The sequence below is a fragment of the Canis aureus genome, chromosome 4 (assembly GCF_053574225.1).
Source record: "Canis aureus isolate CA01 chromosome 4, VMU_Caureus_v.1.0, whole genome shotgun sequence".
Classification (NCBI taxonomy): Eukaryota; Metazoa; Chordata; class Mammalia; order Carnivora; family Canidae; genus Canis; species Canis aureus.
Window position 1 is genome coordinate 45139354 of NC_135614.1, and position 27995 is coordinate 45167348.

General features: G+C 46.7%; 1 protein-coding gene across 5 annotated transcripts in view; it reads right to left on the minus strand.

Moving 5' to 3' along the window:
• Positions 1 to 27995, minus strand: part of WWC1 (WW and C2 domain containing 1) — a 151185-nt gene that overhangs the window by 16328 nt on the left and 106862 nt on the right. For all 5 annotated transcript variants that reach the window (XM_077895595.1, XM_077895593.1, XM_077895597.1 and 2 more), the window contains exons 10-17: positions 23944 to 24033; positions 22419 to 22954; positions 18956 to 19064; positions 18420 to 18500; positions 17720 to 17806; positions 16339 to 16531; positions 7694 to 7846; positions 5822 to 5913 (exon numbers count right to left, since the gene is read on the minus strand). In XM_077895595.1, the coding sequence (XP_077751721.1) occupies positions 5822 to 5913; positions 7694 to 7846; positions 16339 to 16531; positions 17720 to 17806; positions 18420 to 18500; positions 18956 to 19064; positions 22419 to 22954; positions 23944 to 24033 (1341 nt within the window). The remainder of the gene's footprint in view (positions 1 to 5821; positions 5914 to 7693; positions 7847 to 16338; positions 16532 to 17719; positions 17807 to 18419; positions 18501 to 18955; positions 19065 to 22418; positions 22955 to 23943; positions 24034 to 27995) is intronic.

A 27995-nucleotide genomic window follows, 5' to 3' on the forward strand; every position in this document is an offset into this window, starting at 1 on the left:
ATTTATTTATGATAGTCACAGAGAGAGAGAGAGAGAGAGAGAGAGAGAGAGGCAGAGGGAGAAGCAGGCTCCATGCACCGGGAGCCCGACGTGGGATTCGATCCCGGGTCTCCAGGATCGCGCCCTGGGCCAAAGGCAGGCGCCAAACCGCTGCGCCACCCAGGGATCCCTTACTCATCTCTTTAAAGGGCCTATCTCTACAGTCACATTCTGTTTATGAGGGTCACAGCTTCAGTATATAAATTTGGGTGAGTGGGTGAGTACAATTCAGACCATAACAGATATACACCTAGGAGCAAAGCAGGGTCCTATGGTAAGTATGGTTTCATCCTTTTAAGAAACTGACAAACTGGAGCACCTAGGGGGCTCAACTGGTTAAGCATCTGCTCTTCACTCAGTGGAGAACCTGCTAGGTTCTAGAGGAACCTCCCTCTTCCTGTGTCTCTCTTCCCTCTACTCCCTGGTTCATGTTCTCTCTCTTGCTTGCTTGCTCTCTCTCAAATAACTAAATAAAATCTTAAAAAAAAAAAAAGAAAAACAAACGTTTTTCAAGGTGGTTGTGCCATTTGACATTTCCACCAGTAATATTATGTGAATTCCAGTTCCTCATCTATACTTGGTACTATCAGACTTTCAAATTTGGTCATCCTGCTGGGGGCATATTTGCATCTCATTGTGGTTTTAATTTGCACTTTCCTGCATTTACTGACCATTGATATATTTTTTTTTTGCAAAGTGTCTGTTAGACTATTTAGCCTGTTTAAAAACTGGGTTGTCATTTTATTATTGAGATGTCAGATTTCGTGACATCTTCTGGATATGAATCCTTTGCACATATTTGCTCCAAGTCTGTGGCTTGTCTTTTCATTTTCTAAATAGTGTCTTCCAAAGAACAGAAGCTTTTGATTGTGATAAAGTCCAATCTATCATTTTTTTTCTTTTATGGTTTGTGCTGTTTTGTCTTATCTAAGAAATCTCTGCCTACCCCAAAGTTGCAAAGAATTTCTCCTATGTTTTCTTTTAGTAGGCTTATAGTTTTACCATTTATGTTTCACTGTATGATCCATTTAAGATTACTTTTTGTACATGATGCTCAGAGATTATTTTTTCCTATATGGATATCTAATGGTTTTCCAGAACCGTTTGTTGAAGAGAGTTTATTTTTGGTGACACTTTTCATAATTATTATTTCCCTTCAGACTCCAGGGTTGGGAGGAGTTGTTGTGACAAATGGACTGCATTTGTTAATTACTAATTTATCTTTAATCCCATCTTCTCAAAGACATACAGAGCTGCCAGGCATCTGATCAGCAGGAGACAGTGTTGCCATACTGAGCGGAAGGAATTCCAGCCAAAAGAATCTGACATCCCCTTAGGTGGCTCAGTGAGACTCTGGACAAACATAAAACCTCCCTTGGGCTTTTCCTGATGGGGAGGAAAGACTTTGGATCACCAGCTCCAGCCCCATGACTAAAACCTCCCCTGCTTTTAGATGGGGACTGGTGCTAATGGACCCTCCTTACTTTTCTCTTTTGCCCCCACAGCTTCTTGATCTACTCAGAAAAGGGTCACTCAACATGAGAACACACAATAAGCACCTCCCTGAGAATCTGACAGATGCCACATCAGTCGGCATTTATTGAAGGCTTAACAAGCACCCGTCCTATGCTAAGGCCTTATAACAACACTGAAGGCGATTATTGTTTCCATTGTATAGATTGGAAAGCTGAGGATCAGAAAGTTGATAGGCCTTGTCCAGCATCACAGACCACTAAGTGGTGCAGCCAGGTTACCAAACAAGGCTGTCCAACTCCACTCGGTGCTTAACCATGAGGGAAATCTTTTCTTTTTGACCATGTGTCTGATGTAAATATTTCCAGAAAGGAAAAAAAATCTCAATTGTCAGGAGGAAAATGATTATAGTAGACAACATCTTTTTACTCATTGGAGTGGCAAATAAGTGCTGGTGAAGGCATGGGAAATAGGCATTTCCCTGCAGGGAGTGTATATCAGAGCAGCCAATTTACACTCTGAAATCAGTTTAGCAGTATCTGCTAAGATGAAACATGTATGTATTCTTGATTACGTACTCTAGTTAGAGTATACTGAGCATCAGAGAGGGTGTAGGCTTAAGGGTACTCTTAATGACTGCTGGGGGGGGGTGCATTTACTAGTTCAATCTTATTTGAGAACTACTCTGCAATGCCTACTAAAATATAAAGCACAAATGCCCTGGGACTCAGAAATGCCATTTCTCAACCTCTGCCCTGGACAAACACACACAAGTTCCCAAGGAGGCAAACACAGGACTTTCACCCTAGCATCGTCTGGAATTATAGTCTATTTTCTAATACTCTTAGAATTTTGGTTTGCTTGTGGGTCTTAAAATAATCCAGGCTTGTGATTATATGCACTAAAGAAACCTAAGCAAATAAAAGGAGGGAGTGACTATGGCATGCTGGCCCTTGGGTGCTGAGAGAGACGGAGAGGAAATTAGAAGGGAGGGTCAGTCTTTGGCGGACCTCTGCACACGACTCCAGAGGGGAGCAGGCGCAGCAAAGCTAGTTAACATTCCAACACCAAAAGAAGCCTCCAGTCTGGGGGTAGGGGGGCTGCGGATGGATTTACTCCAGTACAGCAGCTCTAGGATTCCCGGTCCTCTTTGTAAGTCAGTGTCTAGGGAAGTTTGAATGGCAGGGGTGGGGAGAGAGGGAGCCACAAAGGGAGAGAGAACAGAAGGCAGTTGCTAGGGGATGGCTTGAAAAGTCTCACCACAAGCTTGGAATTTGGCAGAAACCACTGATCTTGTGCCAGGGTTTTGGACGACAGGTCCTGGGCCTGTTTCCGGCATCAGACCTTTGCATAGCCCACCCTAGCCCAGCAGCAGTGTGCCACAGAGAGGAAGAGAGAGGGAGAGGTGAGAGAGGGAGGGAGAAAGGCGAAGTAGGAAGGGATGGAAAGGAAGAGGAGAGACAGGAAAGATAGGGACACAGGGAGGGAGAAAGAGGGAAAAGGAGAAAATGACACAATTGAGAGAGACCCCTAAAACAAACGAATTAACATACAAAAATTCAGGAACCTTGCCCTACCCTTTAACACATGGAGAAATAAAATAGTAAAAAAGAAGAGTAAAAGAGGGGTGAGGTTGTGGGCAAATCTAGCCTGCTGCCTATTTTGGACAGCCGAAGCTATGAGTGGTTTTCCTTTTTTTCTTTCTTTCTTTTCTTTCTTTTTTTTTTTTTTTTTGGTTTTTTATTTTTAAATGGCTGAAAAAAATATCAAAAAAAGAATGATATTTCATGACATGGGCAAATTAAATGAAATTCAAATTTCAGCATCCATTAGTGAAGTTTCAATGGCAGAGACATGATGATTGGTGCATATGTCATCGAGGGCTCCTTTCACACCACAACCGTAGAGATGAATAGATGCACAGAATCCACATGGCTCACAAAACAGACATTTATGAGCTATTTGGCCCTTTCCAGAAAACATTTGCTGACCCCTGGAATAAAAGATATTATGGAAAGGCCCTTTCTGGGACTAAATGTATAACTGGGGGCTGTAATAGAATAATATAGAAGAGTTACTAAGTGCTTCTTGTGGGACAAAGTCCGTGCTAAGTGCTATCGTGCATAATTCTATTGAGTCTACAAAATACCCCAAGTGTTGTGGCCACTCATCAAATCTGTGTTTCACGGAGGTGGAAATGGAGGTTTAGAGACATGGTTTTCAGCCCTAGCTGTACATTAGGATCATCCAGGGAGCTTTTAAAACTCACTGATGCTCGGGCCTCACCCAGACCTAGGATCCCACAGGAAGCTGGCTGAGCAAGACTCCAAATCCCTAGCTGTCTGAATTCAGAGCATGTGCACTTAAGCCGGACCCTACTTCCTCCCAAATGGCAAATTCACAGGCTGTGGTCATTTCTGAGATGGGATTTGCCTTCTGCCTTCCTAGCTGGTAGTTGGCATGGTTCCTTCTCATTTTCCAAATGATAATTTCTACCGTCTACTGAGTGTCCACTATGAGCTTTCTGCTCAACCTTCATTACAGTGGCTTTCCCTTCAGCCCTCTGCAATGAGTCCATGAGGTCGGTGTGATATCCTGCTTTTCCAGATGAGGCTCAGATAAGGTTAGACAGGTTAGAATGATGTGCATGACAGCAGCTGCCCCTGGGGTGGAGGGCAGGGACCAGGAGGAAGCCCAGAGCCGACTCCTAGAGAGCTGCTTATGATTTGCTTCTTGATTTGGATGCTGGTTACATGGATACTTTGGCTTCTGAAAATTCACTGAGATGTGTGCTTAGGGCAAATTTTATTTAAGTGTGTCATACTACAAGAAGAAGTTAAAAATGCTTTGCCAAAGGTGACATAAAAAATGATGAAGCTAAGGTGTGAACTCTGGTCTATACCACTGTTTCCTAAATGGGTGATGAGACCTCTTTTTTTTGGGATAAAAGAGACTAAGAAGCATTGAAGCAAACAGAGAGAAAGCTGTCTCCAGTTCTTTGGACACAAGAAGAAGTCTCTCTGGCAGTGGCATGTCTTTAATATTGCTGAAATACTGACTAATCTTCCTGTTATAAAACGACAGAAGACATCAGGCCTAGAGCCTTAGCAAGCAATAGGTCTAGGTGGGTTTTAATATATTTGTTGTATTTTCATTAATTTTCCAGTTACCTTCTGAGGCAGACTTGCTCATGGCCCACCCAGTGTCCACCTCCACTCTCTTCCTTGGTAATAGAACCCTGATTTTTGTACCCAACTTAACAGATCTCATTTCCCAGCCTTCCTTGCAGTTAGATAGATCAAAGATCAAATGTCTAAGCCTGGCCAGGGAGAATCAAGCAGAAATTGCTGGGTGGGACTTTTGGTTAAAAGGCATACAGGCATATCTTTTGTCTTTCCTCTTTTCTGATGGCTGCCTGATGGCTGGTGATTGGGCAGCCATTCTGAGCTATAAAGCTGCCTCCGTGATGGCAGTCACCTAGTAAGCAGAGCGAAGAGGAAGGAGAGGAGGAGCCTGGGTTCCCAGCAACATTTGTTGCTAACAGATGAACCTGGGATTGCTTCTTCCCATTCTTCTTTTTAAGTAACAAAGAAATAAACTATCTTATTTGAGCTGATTATTTATCCTCTCTGTTACTAGTAGTCAAATGCAATTCCTTTCTGAAACATCTTCAATTTATGGCAGATTATACTTACTTTCCACTTACAGTAATAGGAAACTTTTTTTTAACCAAAGTAAACATCAGTGAGTCAATGCAGACACTAATATGTGAAATAGCACGAGTGATTTATAGATCACAAAATGACAAATTGGGAAGAAATTCTGGGAACCATCATACCAGGCTACGTACAGTTGATCTTGGAACCACACAGGTCCACTCATATGTGGATTTTTTTTTTTTTTTGATAAATATCCTACGGTGCTGTACATGTATTTTCTCAACTTTTTTTTCTAGCTTACTTTGTTGTAAGAATACAGTATATCAAACATATAATATAAAAAGTACGTATAAATAGATTTTATGTTATTGGTTAAGACTTCTGGTCAACAGTAGACTCTTAGTAGTTAAGTTTTGGGTAAGTCAAAAGTTATATGTGTGTTTTCTGTGTGGTGGCTTGGTGCCCCTAGTCCCTATATTGTTCAAGGGTCAATTGTACTGCCTTGTCACCTGTAGAGAACCCATGTGGAGAGAGGTTCTGTTTTCCCTGGGAAACACTTCTCTTGGTTGCCCTGGAGTTTGGGCACCTCATTCCTGTGTCCAGGTCCAAGCCAGATCAGTTCTTGAGGACCCAAGGGAGCCCTTGCTTACCAGCTGTCCTCCAGAGTCTGTGAGTTGCTTCTTTCCTCCTGCCTCTTCTCCAGCTCCACTGCTGTCTGTTCCAACAGAGCAGATACAGCATCCTGTGGAGACAAAGGCCCAGGGGTTCATTGGCATACCACCAGGACCACCTTACCTGGCAAGAATCAGAGCTTAGAGTGTGATCCTCCCCATGAACTGAGAGTAAAACTGAAGACCAGAGTGAGTAAGCCTCTTGCCCCCAGGTCACTTATAAACTGGAAATACAGCACTTAGTTCATCTAACTGGCAGTTCTGAGAATAACCCCTATATGCATGGACAGACTTTTGGAAGACAGTCAAGTTTAGTAGTTGAGTGAGGCAGAATTAAGATCTCTGGCTGTAAAGAGATTATGGTGTAGTTGGGGAGACCATCACATGAACTGTCAATAACAAAACAATGTGATGTTTAGGAATAAAGGAACAATGGCAAAGTCAGCTTGGAGGTTGCATTCAGGGAAGACTTTCTGGAGGAAGAACATCTATACCGAATGGTGTCTACAGTGAGGAAGCCTGTGTGACTTGAAGAAATTAACCTCTCCGAGACTCAGTTTCCTCTACAGTAGTTTCTAATAACTACTACAAAGGGTTGTTATGAAAATTAAATAAGAATATATATATATAAGGTATAAAGAAGAACACTGAGCACATAATTAGCACTCAGTAAATGGCAGATAATAGTAAAGCAAAAACTGATCTTGTAGTTTTCTGAGCACATAGTTAATTTGCAAATACCCTGGTACTGTGGGCCCAAGCCTGGAAAATCCTTGAAATCTTTTGGTGAAGAGGGAACAAAAACCAATCAAAGGCCTGGTATACGTCAGGCCTTGATAGATAGCTTATGTGTAGCATCTTATTTTATCTTAACAACTATTCTGATAGGTAGTCCTTATGATTTATTCCCTTGAGAAATGGGAACAAAGAAACTAATGTGCCTAGGGTTCACATCACTTACCCAAGGACAAGCTCTAGAAACCAGAGGATGTTTTCAAGACCTTTGCCAGCTCACTGACTCCTTTTTGGAGTGACGGAGACCTAGCTTTGTGTGTTGCTAATTGGATGTCCTTAGGTAACCTTTTTGAGTCTTGGTAAATGGCATATGATAAGCAGGACAGTGCCTGACACAAAAGGAAGTGCAGAAAATGATGAGGATGATGAAAAAGCAGGTGGGAGTAGGGAGGAGGAAACAGATTTAATCCTTACCCTTATCCTCACCTGTACCACCTAGCCTCTCCCCTCTATTGAAATTCTGGGCAATGACTATACAAAGTAACCACGTACTGACTCTTCTTTACATGTTCTCCTTCAAATCTTCCTAATGACCCCCCAAGACTCAGATTAGACATGAAAAAAATAGAGGCTCACAGAAGTGAAATGACTGAACCGTCACCCAACAAATACCCAGTCTTCTGACTGTCCTTCCTGTGACTTTCTGCTGCCTTTTAGAGCAAGTCTTTACTACTGACCACTATGCAAATAGCAGCATCTCAATAAAAGTTAAGTTTCTTTCTTCCATAGGTTCCTCCTTTCTTCTCCACTTCATTAAAAAAAACAACAACAACACATAAATTAAGGTTTCTGTCAGGTGAGTTATATTATGTCAAGCAAAGTGCAGAAGGGGAGAGAGCACAGATGTGGAAGGGGCAAAGTTGCAGATGGGGGGGCAGCCTGCCCCTTAGCAGAGGCCTCTCCTATCCTGCCCTCCTCTCTCTCTGTTCCAATACCCTTTGCTGCTCCCCCCACCTCTGATGCCCAGCCCTCTCCAATTCTGGGAGAGGCTTTTCCTTCCATCCATCCAGCTGCTGCAGACATAGAAGGGTAGAGCCAACCCAAGACCCTGCTCACCGTGCTTTCAGGCCCTGGGGTGGGGACCTTGGCTCCCATTGGTTTGGTCTCCCTGCTCTGTTTCTTCAAGTATTTGTAGCTTAGGAGGTTGTACCAGCGAGTCGACCTCTCCCCAGACCGACAGACCTCAGCCAGGCTTATCTGGGCACCTCCCTGTTGAGGATGGGAAAAGGCAAGAGTATAAGACAGACTGACAAGGTGTTCTGGGGAATTTGGCTCCTGGGAAAAGTAGGAAAACTATCCCCAGAGGGTATAGGAGCTTCCACGAAGAGGAAAGGATTAGTTGTTAATCATTTCCAATAACTTACTCATTCACTAACTTATTCATTGGTTTACTCATACACCAAATCTTTATTGAACACCTATTGCATGTATTTTTTTTATTATGATAAAAAACAAAATTTACCATCCTGTCCCCAAGTTTTACTGAAATATAACTGACATGTAACGTTGTACTAGTTTAAGATGTACGATATAAGGATTTTGCGGGGTGCCAGGCTGGCTCAGTTAGTAGAGCATGCAACTCTTGATCTGAGAGTCATGAGTTCAAGCCTCAGGTTGGGTGTAGAGCTTACTTAAAAAATAAATAAAGAGTTGGTATAGTATTTATTGTTAAATGATCACCACGGCAAGTTTAGTTAACATTCGTTATCTTATGGTTACAATTTTTTAAAAAAGTTTTTATGTATTTATTCATGAGAGACACAGAGAGAGAGAGACAGAGACACAGGCAGAGGGAGAAGCAGGCTCCATGCAGGGAGCCTGATGTGGGACTCAATCCTGGGACTCCAGGATCACGCCCCGGGCTGAAGGCAGGCTCTAAACTGCTGAGCCACCTGTGCTGCCCTACAATTTTTTTCTTACCACGAGAGCTTTAAGATCTACTCTCCTAGCAACTTTTAAATATGCAATACAGTGTTGTTAACTATGGTCCCCATATTATGTTACATGGCTAGAACTTATTTCCCTTATAACTGGAAATTGTACCTGGTGACTCCCTTCACCCATTTCTCCTACCTCTCTCCACCCCAGGTAATGACAAATCTGTTTTTTGTTTCTATGAATTTGTTTTTTTAGATTTCATGTGGAAATGAGATCATACAGTATTTGTTTTTCTCTCTCTGGCTTATTTCACTTAATATAATGTTTTCAAGGTTCATCCATGTTGTCACATGAACTTTGCCATCTTACTTTTAAGTATCTAGTTCAATAGAGTTATCATTTACATTGTTATGAAACAGACCTCCAGCACTTTTTCATCTTGCAAATCTGAAACTCTATACCCATTGAGCAACTTCCCTTTTCTTTTTCCCTGGTCCTTAGTTACACTTTACTTTCTGTTTCTATGAATTTGACTACTTCTGAAAACTTACATAAGTGGAATCACCCAGTATTTGTCTTTTTGTGACTGGCTTATTTCACTTAACATAATATTCTTAAGGTTCATTTGTGTTACAACATGTGAGAGGACTGCTTTCCTTTTTAAGGCTGAATAATATTCCATCATACACAGAGATCATTTTTTTTTTTTTTAGAGAGAGAGCATGCACAAGTGAGTCGGAGGGCAGAGGGAGAGAATCTTTTTTTTTTTTTTAAGATTTTATTTATTTATTCATGAGAGACAGAGAGAGAGAGAGAGAGGCAGAGACACAGGCAGAGGGAGAAGCAGGCTCCATGCAGGAAGCCCGATGTGAGACTCAATCCCGGGACTCCAGGATCATGCCCTGGGCCGAAGGGAGGTACCCAACTGCTGAGCCACCCAGGCATCCCAGAAGGAGAGAATCTTAACCAGGCTCCACACGTAGGGCTCGATCTCATAACTCTGAGATCATGACCTGAGCCAAAACCAAGAGATGGGACACTTACCTGAGTGACCCAGGTGCATCAGAGACCGCATTTTTAAATCCATTTATCTACCGGCACACATTTGGGTTGCCTTTGTCTCTTGACTATTATGAAAAAAGGCTGTTATGAACATGGTGGACAAGTATCTCTTCAAGATCTTGGATATTGATCTTGATATTGATCAGTTGCGAGACTGGTAGATCATATCGTAATTCCATTTTAATTTTTTGAGGAATCTGCATACTGTTTTCCATAGCAGCCCATCAACAGTGCACAAGGATTTTCTTTTTTCCATATCCTTGCAAACATCTATTTCTTATCTCTTTGATAATAGCCATTCTAAGAAGTATGAGGTAGATTTGATTTGTATTTCTCTGATTAGTGATGTTGAGCATCATTTTATTGTACCAGTTGGCCTTCTGTATGTCTTCTTAGGAAAAATGACTATTTAGATCCTCTGCACATTTTTAAGCTGGATTGTTTGCTTTTTTACTATGGAGTTATAGGAGTTCTTTCTACATTTTGGATATTAACCCTTTATCAGATATATGACTTGCAAATATTTTCTCTTATTTGGTAGGATGCCTTTTCATTTGTTGATTTGCTCTGCTGTGCAGAAGCTTTTTAGTTTGATGTAATCTTACTTATTTTTGCTCTTGTTGCCTGTGCTTTTGGAGTCAGATCCAAAAAATCATCACTAAGACCAGTGTCAAGGAAGAAGATTGTGAACAGGTCAAAGCTCTGGCAACAGGGGGTTGGAGGAATAAACTATAATATCTTTACACAATGGGATATTATATAGCTATGTACAAAAAATGAGGAAGATCTCTAGATGCTGATGTGGAGATATTTTCAGGCTGTTTTGTTAAGGGAAAAAAAACACAACAGTGCAGAATGGAATATGCAGTACGCTACATTTTGTATAAGAAATGGAAAAGGCACCTGGGTGGCTCAGTCAGTTAAGTGTCTGCCTTTGGCTTCGGTGGTGGTCCCAGGGTCCTGGGATGGAGCCTCATGTCAGGTTCCCTGGTCGGTGGAGAGCCTGCTTCTCCTTCTCCCTCTGACCCTCCCCCCTGCTCTGCTCTCTTTCTCAAATGAATAAATAAAAAATCTTAAAAAAAAAAAAAGAAATGGAAAGAGGGATAAGAATATATATATTCTCTCTAGATACATACATATATTTTGCAACATATTTGAGGTGCAAGGGAGAGTGAACATTATCGCATGAACATATGTGCAATGAGAAATAATGGAAAGATAAAGATAACACTAATCAAAGTGGTTAGCTATATAGGGTAGGTGGTAGTATTGGGTGCAAGGGCAGGGACAGCAAGATCTCTCTTCAGTTAATCTTTATATACAGTTTTTCTCTGAATTGTGTAAATGGGTGCCTTAAGATGAAAATAAACTACTACATCAAATTAGCCAATCTGAATATAACCTTCTAGAGAGAGGATTTATTTCCAGTGACATACATCCTTAGTGGTAAGGATGATAAAATAATTCTAATCATTCCTCAGAGGGTTTTTTTGTTTCAACATGTTCTCTTTTGAAGAGCCCTGATCAAGTCTGGGGTTTAGTTGATTCACCATCCCCAAACACAGCAGTTGCTGTGCCAATGGGTAGCAGAAATGCCACAGGCCCATTTGTGAAGTGGGCCAGTAGTCAAGTGGTGGCTTGAGTGGCACTGGGGATGAGGAGAGGGCTCTCCAATCCACCTGGGATCCTTTTCCCCAGTTTTTCCTTCTATCAGGATGGACCAGGGTGTGCTACAGACTGTGTAAACCCATTGTGTGGCTAAAGGTTAATTTCTACAACAGTGGTGAGTAAGTGGAGAACACAAATTCCTACCTGCAGGACTACAGTCAATTCAGGTATTGAATGCCTGGTGCATTTTAGGCACTTGTAATAAATTTAAATATATACAAATATGTATATATTACTCATTTATTCATTTAATAAATATCCCCTGAGCACTTTGTAGACTCTGGGGCCACAGAAACATGTAAGACAGGCTTCTGCCCTCAAGGGACTCAGAGTTTCTCAGGAAGACAGACAAATGCATCAGATATTACAGTTCAGAACATGCCAGGCCATGTGTGAGGGGCAAGGGGGAACGAATATAATGACCACTTTGAGGTATAACACTGCCACCAGATTATTATTAATTTCAGCAAGATACACGGTCTACTTTAGGCTGGCTCATAGGTGAGAATATGGTCCACTTTGGTAAATGATGCACTTTGAGGGAATGCATTTACCTATTTGATACATACATACGTGCTATGTAGCCTCTATGAACCAGGCACTGTTTTGGGTGCTGGGGATACAGCAGAATAAAAATGTCTGCCCTTGTGAGCTTACGTTCCAGTCTCAGGGAGTCAGATAAACAAATCACTAAGTAAATGCTATATTGTGTTTCACAGAATCGAAGATGTCATCAATTATACAATTCACTATTTTATGCACCCTAAGAAAGAAAAACAGTTACCAGTTATAGTACGTGACTTGTCACCTACTATAAATTGCATCTTGATTTTAGTTATTTGATAAAATATGAAAATCATGTATCCCCTAAAATCTGTGATATAGACAAATGCTAGGTGGGGGAACGTGCTGCAGGAGAAAAACAATGCAGGGAGAGGAGATGATGGGTTCTGAGAGAGGGGAGGGGCGGGATGTGATTTGAAATAGGGTAGAAGGAAGACTGCACGGAGAAGGTGACATTTGGGCAAGCCCAGGATGAAGCGGGGGAGCGAGCCTTGCCCATCAGTATATGGGAGGAACAGAATCCGGTCAGAGGGCACAGCTGGAAGTATGGTAGTATGCTGATGTATCCAAGGGGCACAAGGAGGCCCAAGATTTCATTTTGGGACGACAAGGGGCAAATCCCCAAGGGCCTTGGGTGGCAGGCGAGGGGCCCAGGAATTAACTTTAGGTGGAGACAGAAGCTACTCTAAGGTTTTAGGTAGAGGGGTCACACGCACAGATTTGCAATTTAATAGCATCACTCTGGCTACTGTGTTGAGAAGAGATGAAAGGACAGGTGCAGGGAGACCCAGTAGAGACTGCTGCACAATCCAGGTGACAAATGTCAGTGGGGCCAGTGCTGTGGTAACCAGCTGGGGTGCGGGCCTCTTCTGAAGATGGAGCTGCCAGGAGTTCCTTTCTTTTTTTAAATATTTTATTATTTACTCATAAAAGACACAGAAAGGCAGAGACACAGGCAGAGGGAGAAGCATGCTCCCTGTGGGGAGCTGGATGCAGTACTCGATCCCAGGACCCCAGGATCATGACCTGATGGAAGGCAGTGTTCAACCACTGAGCTACCCATGCATCCCTGCCAGAAGTTCCTAAAGGACTGGCTGTTGGGTGGAGAGACAGAGAGAGGTCAAAGATGGCCCTGGGATCTTTGGCCTGGTGCAGTGAAAGGATGGAGCTGCCGTCAACTGAGACACTGGAGGAAAGATCAGGAGTGTGCTTGTGAACAAGTTCATCTGAGAGGCTTCTTGGACAGGCAAGAGAAGATGTGGAACAGACAGCAGAGGTGTAAGGCAGCTGTGAGTGGAGAGGCTCAGGCTGGAGCCATACATCTGGCCTGGTGTTTGAAGCCAGAGGACCAAGGTCTCAATCACCAGGGCAGTGGATGCAAATGCAAAAGGGAGAGGCGCTGGGGCCTTCTGACATATAGCAATCAACAGAACTGAGAAGAATCAGTGAAGGAGACAGAAGAGTGAGTGACAAGCGAAGGACAAGGAGAGCAAGGTGACCAGGAAGCCAAGTCAGGGCAGAGGATGCCGAGGAAGACTCGCTGAGGAACTGAACCAAACACCGTTAACCCAGTCAAGGGAGATGACGATGGAGAAGTGGCACTGATGACCTCGCTGAGCACATTTCTAGTGGAATGGTGAGGACAAAATCCCATGTGAATTGGTTTACAGAAAGAACATGAACACCCTTTTCACATTTTGCTATAAAGGAAAGAAACAAGGTAGTAGCTAGAGGGAGACATGGGTGAAACACTTTTTTTTTTTTTTTTGCTTTTTGGGTTTCTAAGCATTGGGGGATTCACAGCATGTTGGTATACTGACAGGCCAGATCCAGGGGAGGGGAGAAGACTAAAGAGAGGATGGAGCTCCAACAATTGGTGGTATAATGTCCTTGAGAGGTGGGAGCGGGGAGGGGCCAACAGGAGAGCCAGGAGAAATGGCAGGAACCGCCTGAAGCAAGGGCCTCAGCAGGGGGAGCTTGGGAGTAGGGCAGGAGCTGAGGACAGAGGAGAGAGTAAGAATTTGCCCCTGGGGGGCACCTAGGGGGTTTAGTCTGTTAAGCATCAGATGTCTGTTCTGGTCAAGATCCCGGGTCCTGGGATGTAACCATACATCAGACTCCCTGCTCAGGGAGGAGCCTGCTTCTCCCTCTCCCTCTCCCTACCACTCCCCCTGCTTGTGCATGCTCTTTTGTCAAATAAATAAGCAAAATCTTAAAAAAAAAAATTCAAGAATTCGCCCCTGGGACAAGGGGAAGGCACATGGGTCTAGGGAGATGCAGTAGCAGGGCTGAGTAGCATTAAGGCTCATGTGAGGTTTATGACCACAGTTTTATTTTTTAAAAGATTTATTTATTTGTGAGAGAGAACAGATGCATGCTTGCGTGTAGGGGGAGGAGCAGAGGGAGAGAATCTCCAGCAGACTCCATGCTGAGTGCGGAGCCTGACACTGGGCTTCTGGGGCTTTCAATCTCATGACCATGAGACCATGACCTGAACCAAAATCAAGAGGATGTTTCACCAACTGAGCCACCCAGGCACCCCTATGGCCACAATTTTAAAATGAAACCATATAGCATGGCTGTGTTTTCCTCCAAGTGCATGGACGGAGAGTTCACTTTGACAGGGCTGGGGTTTTCCCAAGTGGGGGTGGCAAGGTGAAAAGGGGCAGGGGAGCCTCTTTGTTGTAATGGTTACCTATGAGATAGCATTGGGGCCCAGGAAGTGGGCTTTCTCTACAGAACCTGCACTGAGTGGCCCTGAGTCTAACAGCTGGGGAGTGGACAACCAGGGCCCAGCTGGAAAGCCTGTGACCCATTATGCCATGCTAAAGCATTTGGTAGAACTGTTGCCCGAGATATTGGAGAAAGCAGGCCACATATACATCCAAGCCCACAATCCAGGTCTGGGGCCAGGGGGACATAGTAACCCCCTGAGAGGTAGGACAGTACGATGGCTGTGTGGAAGGAAGCTGGGATCAGGAAGCAGGCTTCTCCATGTGATGGATGGCCTGGGCAGGTTACTTAGGCTTCTGGAGTCTTGATCCTTTATCTGCAGATGGAGGCAATCCTAAGGCTTCTTCCTCAGGCTACTAGGGAGGCTTAAGTGAGATACTGTATGCAGAGTTCCTAGCGTGGTACTAGACCCAGATGCTGGTCAGGATGGGGACCATCCTGGGTGATTAAGCAGTGCAAAACAGACCAGGGATTTCCCCAAACCCAGCAGTGTAGGGAGACCACATGGGAGCACACAGCCTTTCTCCTCATGTTCTGCTTCCTCGCCTGCTCCTCTAGCCACCAAACCACGGCAACCCAACACTCTACATCCCCACAGGATACGGGAAAGTAGATTTCCCATTGGCCACAGACAGAGACAAGCCACAGTGGGATGAGCGCTTTGGCTGCTGCCATGGCAACCAGCAATGGCCAGACTTCAATTAGGAAGGAGGAATAAAAGACATCCAATTAGGAGAAGAAAATAGGATTCTCTTCTCATTGAGGAATTCCCAGAGCTGAGGAAATGCTTCACCAGAAAAGCCTGGGTTTGGAAAAGCTTTCTGCTCTAACATCCAGTGTCTCTCATGCTCAACAGTCTTCAGCCACTATCCTACCTGGGGGTCTGGAGAGCACCATGCTGGTGAAAACACAACAGGGCTGATGTGGGTGGGCTGTACAAGTAGACCTGCCTCGGTTCTAAATGTTCCTGCCTCTTCCTGACAGTGTGACCCTGAGAAAGTTCTTTTACCTCTCTGTGCCTTGATTTCCTCACTAGCATTAGAGTACCTATTTTATAAGATTATAGTGCGGGTAGACAAACTACATGGAGAGAGCTTAGCTTAGTGCTCACCACATAACGTGCATTCAATCTATGGATCCTATCGCATTATGGCCAATAATAATACCAACCACATAAATGGCAATGATGTTGTTCTGACCCCAGCTGAGGGGGATGGGGGTGGAGAATGACAGCCAGTGAGCATCTGGTATGTGCAGACACATTACTATTTTCATCCTTGCTATGAGGACCAGCAGCAATCAGCAGCACTTAGGAGCTTCCCCAATGCAGGATCCCCTGGTGTCTTCCCCACTCCCCTGCCCTCAACCAAACTTGCTGAATCAGAATCCGCATTTTAACCAGAGCCCTGGGTAACCTGTGTGCATGTTCAGTTCCAGAAACACTGCTTTAATCCTCACTTAATCCCCAGAGAACCATCCGTGAGGTAGCCAGTGTTAGCTGGATTTTATAGAGAAGGAGACTGAGATGGAGTCCGAGGCCAATGCAGTGTCAGGCACAAGGGATGTGGCCTGGCAATCGGTCAACTCAGCAAGGAGCTTCCGGCTTCCTTGCCCCCTTCCCAGTAAGTGCAAGAATGCCGTTCACCTGCACAAGTCCCTGCTTGGAACCCGGATGAGCTTCACTTACATTACAGCCTGCGTTTTCTCCAAGCCTTCTCCCTATACTGCAACGTGCGCCCATCCCCAGAAGGACAGAAGGCAGCCCAGATGGACAGACAGACAGGCATGGCCCTCACCAGGCACTCCTCCAGATGGCTCCGGTCGGTGGTACACACGTCGACTCTTAAGGTCTTCTGGTGAAGGGCTGGATAAGACATGGACACCCAGAACATCTCATTGAACACGAGGGTGTCTGAGGCGTCCAGGGGCCGGGTCCGAAACAGGCAGGTGGTGCTTTCGGAGCAGGGAAGGACAGCTACACGAATGTTCCTAGAGGGTGACAGAGGAGAGCCTATAGGTCAGCCCAAGTGTGGGCTGATGTGCTGGGCTCAGCAGTTGCCACAAATCCCTAAGAAAACAACAGTGGGGGAGTCTGTATGTTCTCCAGTGGCTATGCAGGTATTTGTAAAGGAAGCAGAAAGGGCCCCAAGGATAACGAATTGCTCTTTCTTCTGAATCCCCCAATCCCTAGAACCTCAAAGTGGGTGGAGCCGGAGGCCAACCATGTGCAAACTTCCATGAACAGAAGGATCGGCAAGTCTGCTTGTTAACACTCAGGAATCCTTACACACTGACGGTCAGAAGGCAAAATGCTACAGCTCCGGTGGAGGGGAATGTGGCAGTCCTGACAAAATTATAGATGCCCTGACCCGGTGACCCATTCAGCTCCCCTCTAGGTGCTCTCCCACGGGTACCCCTGAACAAAGACCAGTGACATATGGAGAAGCTTATTCATTCTGGCACTGTAAGAGCAAAAGGCTGACAACAACTCTACTGTCCAATCTTGTCTTCCTTCTGCTTGACGTGCTTTCCTCCTGCCTTTCCCCTTCCCACATGTGGCAGCTCCAGATGCTGGCTGGGTACAGACCACAGAAACAGGAGCTCCTGTTGCTGCCCTGAGTGTGCTGTCTAGTTAAAGAAGGAGCATGTAGGCAGATGAAATGCAATGAAACATAAACCCGGTCTGCAATGGGAAGAGCCAATAAGCCAACAGTGCAGGTGTTTGCTGGATCGTCCACTGTAAGCTAATACCCCTCACACCCTTCCACAGAAGCACAGTGGCAGGCAATGACTCTCGAGAACAGCAGACCTATCTCTTTCTGTGTGGCATACTTGAGCTTAGAGCAGATAAAAGGGGCCGTGACCTTCTTTTTCATGAGGCTTCAAGCTCACAAGGGCAAGGATTTGCTCACTACCCCATTCTTAGTGCCGGCACAGCACAGGTGCTTATGACATACTTGTGAAGGAACTGAAGCTGTTTAGATGCTTCTCTTTATAGTCAGTGAGTTTACCATTATGCCTGTATCCGCGTTCACAGTACTGACACTTTGCATTACGGTCATATATATTAAAGACACACAGGGCCCATTGTTGGAGCAGGGCAGAGCAGGAGAGTACTCCCGGGGACGGCCACAGAGGCTGAGAGGGTAATCTATACCCTGTCAGCAACGTACTCACACTTTCTGGTCCTGTTGCAGCAACAGAGCAGAAAGGTTACTGAGCTGGATGATTAATATTGCAAATTGCTTATTCTTCTCCTCATACCTGAAATGGAAAGGGGCAGATGGAGCACCTATGAGTGACACATTTCTCTGTTTCTTAATGATCACAGATGGGGCTGCTGGCTGCTCTGGGGACTCTGGTGAGCTCGAGAGCATAGGGCCAGGGCTTTGCTGCCATGCAGGGATGGAGATGCAGAGCCGTCAGTCTGAATTTTTAAAGAGAAGCCAGAAGATTTCGTGTGAAATTTCTTGATATTTAAATGTCAGCAATTAATTTCCAGTGAAAATAGTATTGAGGCCCTCCTGCCTCAAGAGAAAGCAACAAGAACAGCCAATCTGGGCTGTAGCCTCCGGAGGGTCGAAACCACAGTGGGATGATGGTAACACGAAAAGCCACAGCTACAGTGGCCAAACAGATCAAGATGCGGGTCTTACGCTCTGGCTCTGCCACTGGCCAGCTCAGTGAGTTCAGGAAAATTAGGAGGTCTTCAAGACCTCATTTTTCTCTTTGTAAAATGTGGAGTTGAAAGGGAGGGAGAGGGTGGCCCCTTTAGTTGGGAGCCCACACTGTTGGCAGGTCCCGGGGCAGCCGTGAAGGTCAAAGCTGGGGAGATGCTGCCGACCACCCCTCTGCGCTCGTGCTCCCCGTCACTTACTTCAAGGCAATCTGAACCCGGGTGGTACCCACTGCTTCTGATTCATCACTGTCAAAAGCAGCGGCTTCGGAAGCACCCAGTCTGGAAGGCAACAAGGGGAGGAGGGTCAGGCTTCCCAGCAGTTACCCAGGGCCAAAGCCACTTTCCAGAAACGGGCTTCTCTCTGGCAGGGTGCAGTTGGGTCCTCAAGGAGGAAGGTTTGGGTCTGCTCAGACTCCCGGCAGACACCTGCCTTCCCACAACTGCTCGGGATTCCTCTCTGAGAGGGGCTGCTCTTTCTTTAGGACTTGCACCCCTAGCCAGATGTCCTTCGTGGCAATCATGGAACCAGCATCCCTGCACACATGCCATGCCCCTAGCCCCAGGGGGAACAACAGTGCTGTCTGCATCTCCAACACACCTCAAACAGGGTTCCCAAGGGGAAGATGGGGTCACCTGGCTATGTCCTCCTATGGACCCCTCCCACACTCCTGAGGGGGCCCGGGGCTCTGCATTCTCAGACGTCCCAGAGAGAGCCAGGACTCCTATGGACCCACCTCTGCACGGAAGCCTCATACACACCACTGTCCCCAGCCACCGATTCATCTGACACAGCTGCTGAGACACAGGCCACTTTCAGGCTGCACCTCTGGGCTGTATTCATAGCTGGAGGAAGAAGGGGGAAAAGGAGGGATGGCAAGGCAGGGTTCAGAAATCAGGACAGTCTTTGCAACACACACTTTGATCCACCCTTTGTCCTTAGGTGGTCCTGCCAAATACCACCTCTGAATTCGACAGCAAGGTCCTGCCTTGCTTTGGGGTACGTAGGATTCTGTATTTAACATCCCAGATTTGGAAGCCAAAGTGCCTGGATTCACACCTCAGCTCCATGACTTACTGCTTCATGACAACTGGGACATGGATTTCAGCTCTCTGGCCCTTGGGTTCCTTGTCTGGAGGATGGAGAGAGTAACACCTACCCTGTGGGGCTGTCAGGAGGACCCAACAAGACATTCTAGAGAGTCCTTAGTACAAAGGCTGATGCAGGAAAAGACAATGAAATTTAGTACCACTATCCTTACTGCAATGGTCATTCCCATCACTGTGGTGATGCCTTTGAGACCGATTCCTACACATCTGGGGCAAAATAACAGCCCCGGGACCCTTGGGAGGGTCAAGAGGAAGAAGAGAGGATTTCACTACTAGCACTCCCACTAGGCCTACTCCATTCCACTCTTTTTTGGTTAAGATTTTTAAAATTTATTTGAGAGAGAGTGAGTAAGGGTCAGCAGGAGAGCACAAGCAAGGAGGAGTGGTGGAGGAAAATGGCAAAGCAGGCTCCCCTGCCCCCGAGCAGGGAGCTTGATGAGGGGCTCCATCCCAGGACCCCAGGATCTGACCTGAGCCGAAGGCAGACACCTAACTGATTGAGCCACCCAGGCGCCCCTCTATTCCACTCCTAACTCAACTCCTCAGCAACCCTGTCCTTCATGGAGGCCCTCAAAATATCCAACCCAGGGCTCCAAATAGGCACTTGTCACATGCTGCATATTCCTTCCCTCCTTAAGTCACAAGCGTCGATGGTGTGCCAGGCCCACTGACAGGCTCAGAGCTATCAAGATGGATAGGACAGTTCCTGAGCTGCGTGCAGCGGGTAAGACCAGATTCAGGCTCTTGGAGCTCACAGCCAGCACTTTGAGCGCCTGCTGTGTGCCAGGCACCAGGGCAGCCTGGAGAGGAGACTGGAGGGCAGGCCAGTGTTGGAGGGACACAGCGAGCCGGGAGAAGCCAAGCAGCTATCTGGGTGCGGCCTTCCCAGCCTGTGTCCCACGCCTGCTATGGCCAGCGGAGACCTCCCACCTTCAGACCCACGCATCTCCACCCTCCACTAAACCACTTAAGGAGATTAATTTGTCTGCTGACTGAACAGCGGCATTAATCGCATAACCTGCTTAGTGTCGGCGCTCAGGCTGGCATCGTTCACTGCAGGGATGGCTTTTGGAGATGGCACGAAGGAAACGCCATCCTGAGACATGTGCGGTCCTTGGCCCATAAGCCCTAAGGGTACTCGGGGAGGAGGGGGTGGCTCCCAGCACCTTGTTGGGTCCCCGATTTGGCTTATTGCCACCTTCGACAGAGTGTCAGGAGCTCTTCTGGAGCTTCGTTAGAGGTTCCACCTGCATCCGCTCCTCTCCAGGGGACAATTTTCTGAAGTTTGCCACCTGCTATAGTACGAAGCCTGTTTTTATTTTTGTTTGAGAGCACTCAGCAAGACTCCCTTCCTGATGAGGGAGCCCCAGGGATCTCTCGGCTCCTCTTCTAAGGAAATGGCTGGCATTCACCCAGCAGAGCCTTTAATTAACCAGGAAATCTCGTCTTCCCCCCACATTGCCCCCACTGGCCCTTGGACACGAATGGATAATTCTGGTCATAGCAGCAGCCCTCCTGCCTATTTCTGGAGCCTTAAGGCTGAGATGGGTTCAGCTTTTCCCCCCTGGCCTCATGAGGAGCCAGGAGCATGAGCCCTGTGCATACACAGCTGGCACATGTCTTAGTGTGGGATTTGGACAGGTGGTCCTGGTGCCAATCCTGAGTCTACCACTTCCTAGCTGTGACACTGACCCTACTGGGCCTCACTTCTTTTGTCTGTAAATGAGGATAGAAGTAGCACCCATTTCATAGAGCTGTTATGAGGCTTAAATGAGTCAATACATAACAGTAACTGTATCTCGTATACCTACATTCAAAAAAATCATAGCCAGGAAAGCCTGGTAGCCCCAGGTGAGCCTCCTGGGCACTCTGTTCCATTTTGGCCTTCATACCAGATAGGCATGTTGGGCCTGGGAGCCCCAGAGTATCTCCAGAACAGACACACAGAGCTGCCTCACGTCCTGAGAGGAGTATGATGATGAAGAGGTTGGGTGCTGGGTCAGAAAAACCCAGGTTCCAATCCCTTCTTTCTCCACTTGCTGGCTGGGAAACCTAGAGTTAGCAATACCATCTTGCTGAATCTGTTTCCTCATCTGTGAAATGGGCGTAATAGAAGTAATCTACTTCACTTTATAAAGCACACTGCCCACCACATAATATACCCCAATGAACATTAACTATTATTATCTAATACGTGGTTGCTGCTAAAAATGAAGAATTTCTCTCCTGATAAATCTTAGCTGTCACCACCAGCATCTTCTGTTTTGAAGATTTCAAACTGCATCTCAATCCACACCAAGATGTTCCTTCTGACCCCATGCAGAATGGGAGCCAGACCATATCATTCCCTTGCTCCAAATGGCCATATGGGTCCCTGCTGCTATTAGGATAAAATCCAAACTCCTTACCATGGCCTGTTAGGCCTTAAATGACTTGGACTCTGCCTGGTTCACTGGTTTGGTGGGGACCTCTAAACTCTGGCCTCACAGATTTCGCTCTTGCTTTTCCTAAGGCTAGTTCCTTCTCACTATTCAAGGACCTCAAATATCATCTTCTTTCACAACTCGCTCTGAACTGGCAGCGCCACCCCAACCTGAATGGCCCCATCATATCCCATCTTAATTTCCTTCTAGGGCTTTTATTGGTCTGACTGTACAGTTACTGTCTGTGCCTTCATTTGCATGTGAGCTTCATGGGAACAGGTACCCTGAGCTTGCCCGTCCTCAACACTGTATCCTTGTGACTAATCCTGTGCCTGGCATATGGTCTATCTGTTGAATGAACAAATGAAGGAATCCATGTGTATCCATTAGCACAATACCTGGCATTTAGTTTTAACAGATACTTAGTATCTGTTGAGTGAAGGAATCCACCATAGATAACACCTAAGCCCAAGACCTAGAACACAGTAGGCACATTAAAAATGCCTACTGAATGACTAAATGAATTGGTATACACGTAGAGGCCAGGCACACAGAAAGCAGTCAGTGGATGACCATAATCACCATTGGGGTCTGTGCTCAGGCCTGAGTGCAGCTCTAACCCTCCTCAATCCTCGTGGTCCCCCTTTCCCCATGTGATGCTCTCTACCTTGGCCCAACTGTTTGCCTTCTGTTCCTGGTTCGTCCAGTTGGTATTTTTCTTGGGTGCTGCTGCCAAGGCTCAGTTCACAAAGAGTGGCACTCAGCTCCGGGTCTTCATACTCCAGAGGGCTCAGGAAAGCGTCTCCAGCCAGGAGGGGGTCGGCAATGAGAGGGGAGCAGGGTGGGGATGGAGAGGAGAGGGAGGAGCGGGGCGACAGGGAGGTCATGGACTTCGGGGTGCCAGATAGGGAGCGCAGGGCCTGTAGGCGGCTGCCCCCCTCCACCTTCTGGGTCTTGGCCACCTCATCCTCATGGATGGTGGTGATGCAGCCCGAGGGCCGGAAGCCCGTGGCCCCCTCCAAGAGCAGAAACTCCACCTTGCTCTGCAGTTCCGAGTCCAGCTGCTCGAAGGGGTCGTAGTAGAGGTCAGTGAAGCTGGCTGAGGTGGAGGAGTCCAGGCTGGAGGCAGCCAGGGAGCCTCGGCTGGACGTAAGGGACCCAGGGCTGCTGCCTGAGGACAGAGACTGCATGCTGCTTGAGAGGCTGGGGGGCAGGGAGAGAACATTGGGTGAGAACACTCAGAGCGCAGTGGGCCACCCAGAACCACCTTCCACGACGGCCGCTTAGAACACTTCATTTTGTTGGGCCCTCTTGACAGTCTCCAGGGGGGACCATGAACCCCATTTCACTAAAAACGATACCCTGAGAAGGCCACATAATCAGAGAGTGGCAGAGCTGGGATTCAAACCCAAGTCCTCTGCCTTGAAACTCCACTTTTTCCTCTGTTTGCCAAACCTCCACTGGGCCGAGTCCAGTTTCACACTACTTTTCCCTGTGTGAATCCAGCCTTATTTCTTGACATTTTCCTTCAAATACACTCATTCTTTACTCTTCAATAATTCATCTTTTTTTTTTTAAGAGATCTTATCCATTCATCAGAGAGAGAGAGAGAGAGAGATGCAGGTTCCTCTCTGAGCAGGAAGCTTGAGGCAGGGTTGGTCTCAGGATCCCGGAATCATGATCTGAGCAGAAAGCAGACGCCTAACCGACTGAGCCACCCATGTGCCCCTAATACATTCATCTTAAAAGGAAACTTTATATTCTAAGTGCGACTTTATATCCTATTGCTTATTGCAAATAGAAGGCAAACATTGCAAATCTCTGACCGGACAAAATGTTATTAAATCCTAGTTCTGTGCTGCAGCCCACCAAGGCCCAGGCTGGGGCCTGCTGTCTCTGTGTCGGGAAAGCAAATGGGCAGGTATTCGAGACTTCAGTGAGACACATTGGCCTCTGATGGGGGCCTTTTCCTCAGGGCTATCAGGACTGAATGCCACAGTCCAGAGAAGTGAAGAACCCTGCCCCTGGCCAAGCCCGGCCCGGTCCAAGGCCACCAGCCTCCCCAGCTGCCTGCTGGGCTTCTAAATGTCCACATTCAAGCTGTGGAGGATGAAGGAAGGGCAGAGTCTGGGCTACCTGGGGATGCTGGCATTTGGCCATCCCCAAGGCCACACTCATGGCCCACCACTCACCTTTTCAGCTGAGAATGTAGAGCTGCTACTTGTCGGGTGGCTTCCTCCAGTTCTCTCACCAGCTGGTTCCTCTTACTGTTTAATTTTAACCTGAAGGGACAAAGAGCATGAATGGGGAAACCCGAGGAGATCAGCCTCTGTCTACTTGAATGGGGAATTGCAGGCAGGTACTTGTGGACAAGTATGCACACACCCACAGTCACACATGCAGAAATTTTCCAGAAGTGTTTTACTGCAGTATTTGGGGAGATATGGCCTCCAAATAGGATCCTATAGTAACTGCTGTATTCATCACCTACTATATATCAGGTGCCATGCTAAGAAACGCATAACACTGTTTTAATTCATTTGCACAGTAACCATGCACAGCAAAAATGGTTTTACCACTTTATATACAAGGAAATTGAAGCTTTTAGAGTTAAATAATTTACTTAAAGCTAAGGAATTAGTGTCAGAATTAGAATTCTACTCAATCATCCCTCCCTCCCTCTCCATCCTTCCTTCCCATCCATGGCCGCTACCCATCCACCAATATTTGCTGAGTGCCTACCTCATACCAGAACCTATTGTTGGCCCCTGGGGATAAAGATGTGAACAAAACAGAACTAGTTTCTGAGTTTCTGCTCTTACACAGCTTACATTCTGCTGGGGAGAGTGGGAGAGGACAAATATGAAGAAAGTAGTCAAATATCTAATATCTAACACAGCGTGTGTCAAAGTTTATGGGGAAAAAGTAGAGAATGGTAGGAAAGAATGTAGGAAAGACCCAATTTAGACTGGCAGGTGGGTCTCCTTGAGCAAGTGACTTTGTGGCTGGCCCTGTTGGTGCTCCCCTAGATCTACTGTCTCTTCAGCTCTCTGAGTCCACTGCTGGACCCCTTCACAGCTTCCCTTGCAGCTGGGCATCTGGGACAGGGTTCTGGCCAGTAGGATGTGAGCGAAGAAGGCACATCAGGCTGAAGTGGATCTTCCCCACTGCTCCCTGGAAGGCTCTAAAAGTGAAGGTGCCACAGATGGGAAGAGCCTGGGTCCCCAAATGACCAAACACAGCCAGGCAAACTTGACTGCACACCATGTAGGCAAGAAATAAACTTCTACTGTGTTAAGCCATGGAGATTTGGGAGGTTGTTTCTTGCAGTAGGTGGCCTCCCCTGACTAGCAGAGACATTTAAGCTGATATGAAGGATGGATAGGAGTTGGCCAGGAAAAGTACAGGTGAAAGAACATTCCAAGAGGGAATCGCAGCAGGGACCTCTTTCATTTTAAGGTCACCATGGCTGCTGTTAGGAGAATGGGCAGAAGGTTGTGGACAGGAGGCAGGGACAAGAGTTGGGGTGGTTACAATATTTATTGAGATGGTGTGGGCCATCTGGAGGAGACCAAGAAAGGTCATAGGCTGGATGAAGGTCAAGGCTGAAGGATTTAGGATAAAGACTGGGAGGTACCTGCTACTAGCAACCAAACAGATCTGAGATGGCTTCTATAGAGATGGAAAGGTGAGGGGCAGAGCAGCCCAGGAGAAGAGAAGAGTTCTCTTATGGATGTGTGGGCATAAATGTTGAGCAGGTGGCGGTTGTAAAGGTGGGGGATCCCTATCACACAGATCACCACATGAAAGAGAGGACCATATGCTATGAGTTAGACTGTGTCCCTCTACCCCAAAATTCATATGCTGAAGTTTTGGTAACCCAGTGCCTCAAAATGTGACTGTATTTGGAGAAAAGGCCTTTAAAGAATCAAGGTAAAATGAAGTCATGCAGATAAGCTCTAAGACAACATTCTTATAAGAAGAGATTAAGACACAGACATGCACACAGAGCAGACCAAGTGAAGTCATAGCAGACGTTCATGTGTGGATGGCCATCTTCAAGCTAAGGAGAGAAAATTCCAAAGAAACAATCCTGCCAACACCTTGGTCTTGGACATCAGCTTCCAGAACTGTGAGATAATACACTTCTGCTATGGAAGTCACCCATTTTGTGGTATTTTCGCTTGGCAGCCCTAACACAAGAATGCACTACTGTAGGGTAAAATATAGTAGGGGAGGAAAGGGAAGGCCCAGGACTAAGCTCTGAGTATATACAGCACTCCCAGGTTGAATAAACTGGCAATAGTAGGCAAAGGAGCCTGAGAGAATGGGACTAGAGAAGAAAGCAGGTGAGTGTGGTGGAATGTTCTGGAACATGGGCACAAAGATCTGCATGGAGGCATGTCTGATAGCTGATACTAAAGCCCATTTCAGTAATGACTCTGGAAGCAAAATCCTTATATTTAGAAGAAACTGCTGGATATAGGCCCAACCCTTAGCCCCAGCCTCCCCTGAAATCCCATATGGAGGGCAGCCTGGGTGGCTCCCTCTAACCACTGGAGTACCCACCTTAAAGTCCCAGGATCTGACAGGGAAGGGGTTCCATCAAGCAAGGCTATGCCCTTACAAACTCATGACGTGGGTTGCCCTCAGGAAGCCACTACATTTTTGGTTCTCTGTGTGTGGTCTGCAGACCTCCTACATCAGAAAGGGAGGAGCACTTCCTAAATGCTCATTCTTGGGTCCATCTTTGATAAAGTGAATCAGAGAGTCTGGGGTAGGGCCCATGCATCTGCGCCTCTATTAGGGTACACAGGTGATTTTTAGGCACACTAAGGTTTCCAAGCCGCTGCATTGTCTGCTTTTCTAGCACCTTGCACGGTGTTTACCACATGGCTGTGGCTCAGTATTTGCTGCATGGATGATTTTTTCCCAGTTGAGATAGGGAAAATTCATTCTCTCTGCTGAAAGATCTGGATGTTATATCTCCCACAGACAGATGTGTTCCACTGTGGGGCTCATATCCCCTTATGCTATCTTGCTAGAGAGGGACTAGCTGACCTGTCCCCAGAGTATAAGCAATCCAGCCTAGGGCCTGGGAGAAAGAGTTCGTTCTCATGGAAAAACATAACCATGCCAAACCTCTACCTGTAACACACCCAGACCTCTAACACAGGTTCTGCAATGAAGACCAGAACTTGCTCTAGACAACTGAGCAAGGTGGTGAGGGACTCAGTGTGGTTCTTGGCCAGTTCAATCCCTGGCACTGTTCTTTCAGAGTCTCGCCTGGGGCTGGCGGGGCAGGCAGCGGGCCGGCAGATGGAGCACGTAGTGCACAAAATCCTTGACTCTCGAAGGAATGGATGGAACTGTAGAATCTCCTCACTCCCCAGAAGAGCAAAGCCCTAGAAGGCTGTGAGGTTGCAGAGTCACGAGGCAGCTGGGGCTCACCATTTCTACCTTCACTTTCCTGCTCTTTGGGAGGAAAGTCACAGAGATGTGTTCTGGGAATCTACAGAAAATGCAGGTCCCACTGGAGCCCTGGAGCCCTACCACAGTGCCAAGGGGACTGGGATTTGGGTGGCTTCAACTTCCCAAGCGTGGGAGTGTAGCCACCTGCAGCAATACACAGGTGCTGAGGCATCCTCAGAGAGGTGCTGGGCTCGGCAGGCCATATGGCATTTGTGTGTGATGCCTGGCACATGCTGGGAAGCCATGAACACATCAAGCATGGAAGAACAGAGAAGATCCAGAAGGTGGAGCTGGAATCCCCACAAGTGTAGCTCAGTACCTGGGGTGCTGGCTCAGACTGAAAGAGCTTGGGCTGAATTGCAGGCCTGGAGAACTAGTCCCTGGGGAGAGGCCAGGGAGTCTAGCTCTAATCAGTCCCCGATGTGACTCTGCAGCAACTTTCACAAGTAGTGATGGTGGGCCCATGGAAAGGGGGGTTGGACATGGGGTGCTAGGATGTCCAACTGTGAGTGATCTGTGATTGAGGTCTGGTGGGCCTGTGGTGCCCTTCCTGGACGTGTCTATACCCATCCTTCTCAAGGGCCCCAGGGGTGGAGAGGCTGATGTGTGAGAGTGAGGAACATATTCCCAGTCCGAGAGAGAGACAGGAGAGAGGAACAGAAGAAATAAAGGGAGAGAAAGTGACTCAGAGAGAGAACAATAGAGTCTGGGGAATGAACACAGACACAGGACCAGAAGCAAACAGCCATAGACATGGACAAAAAGGCAAAAA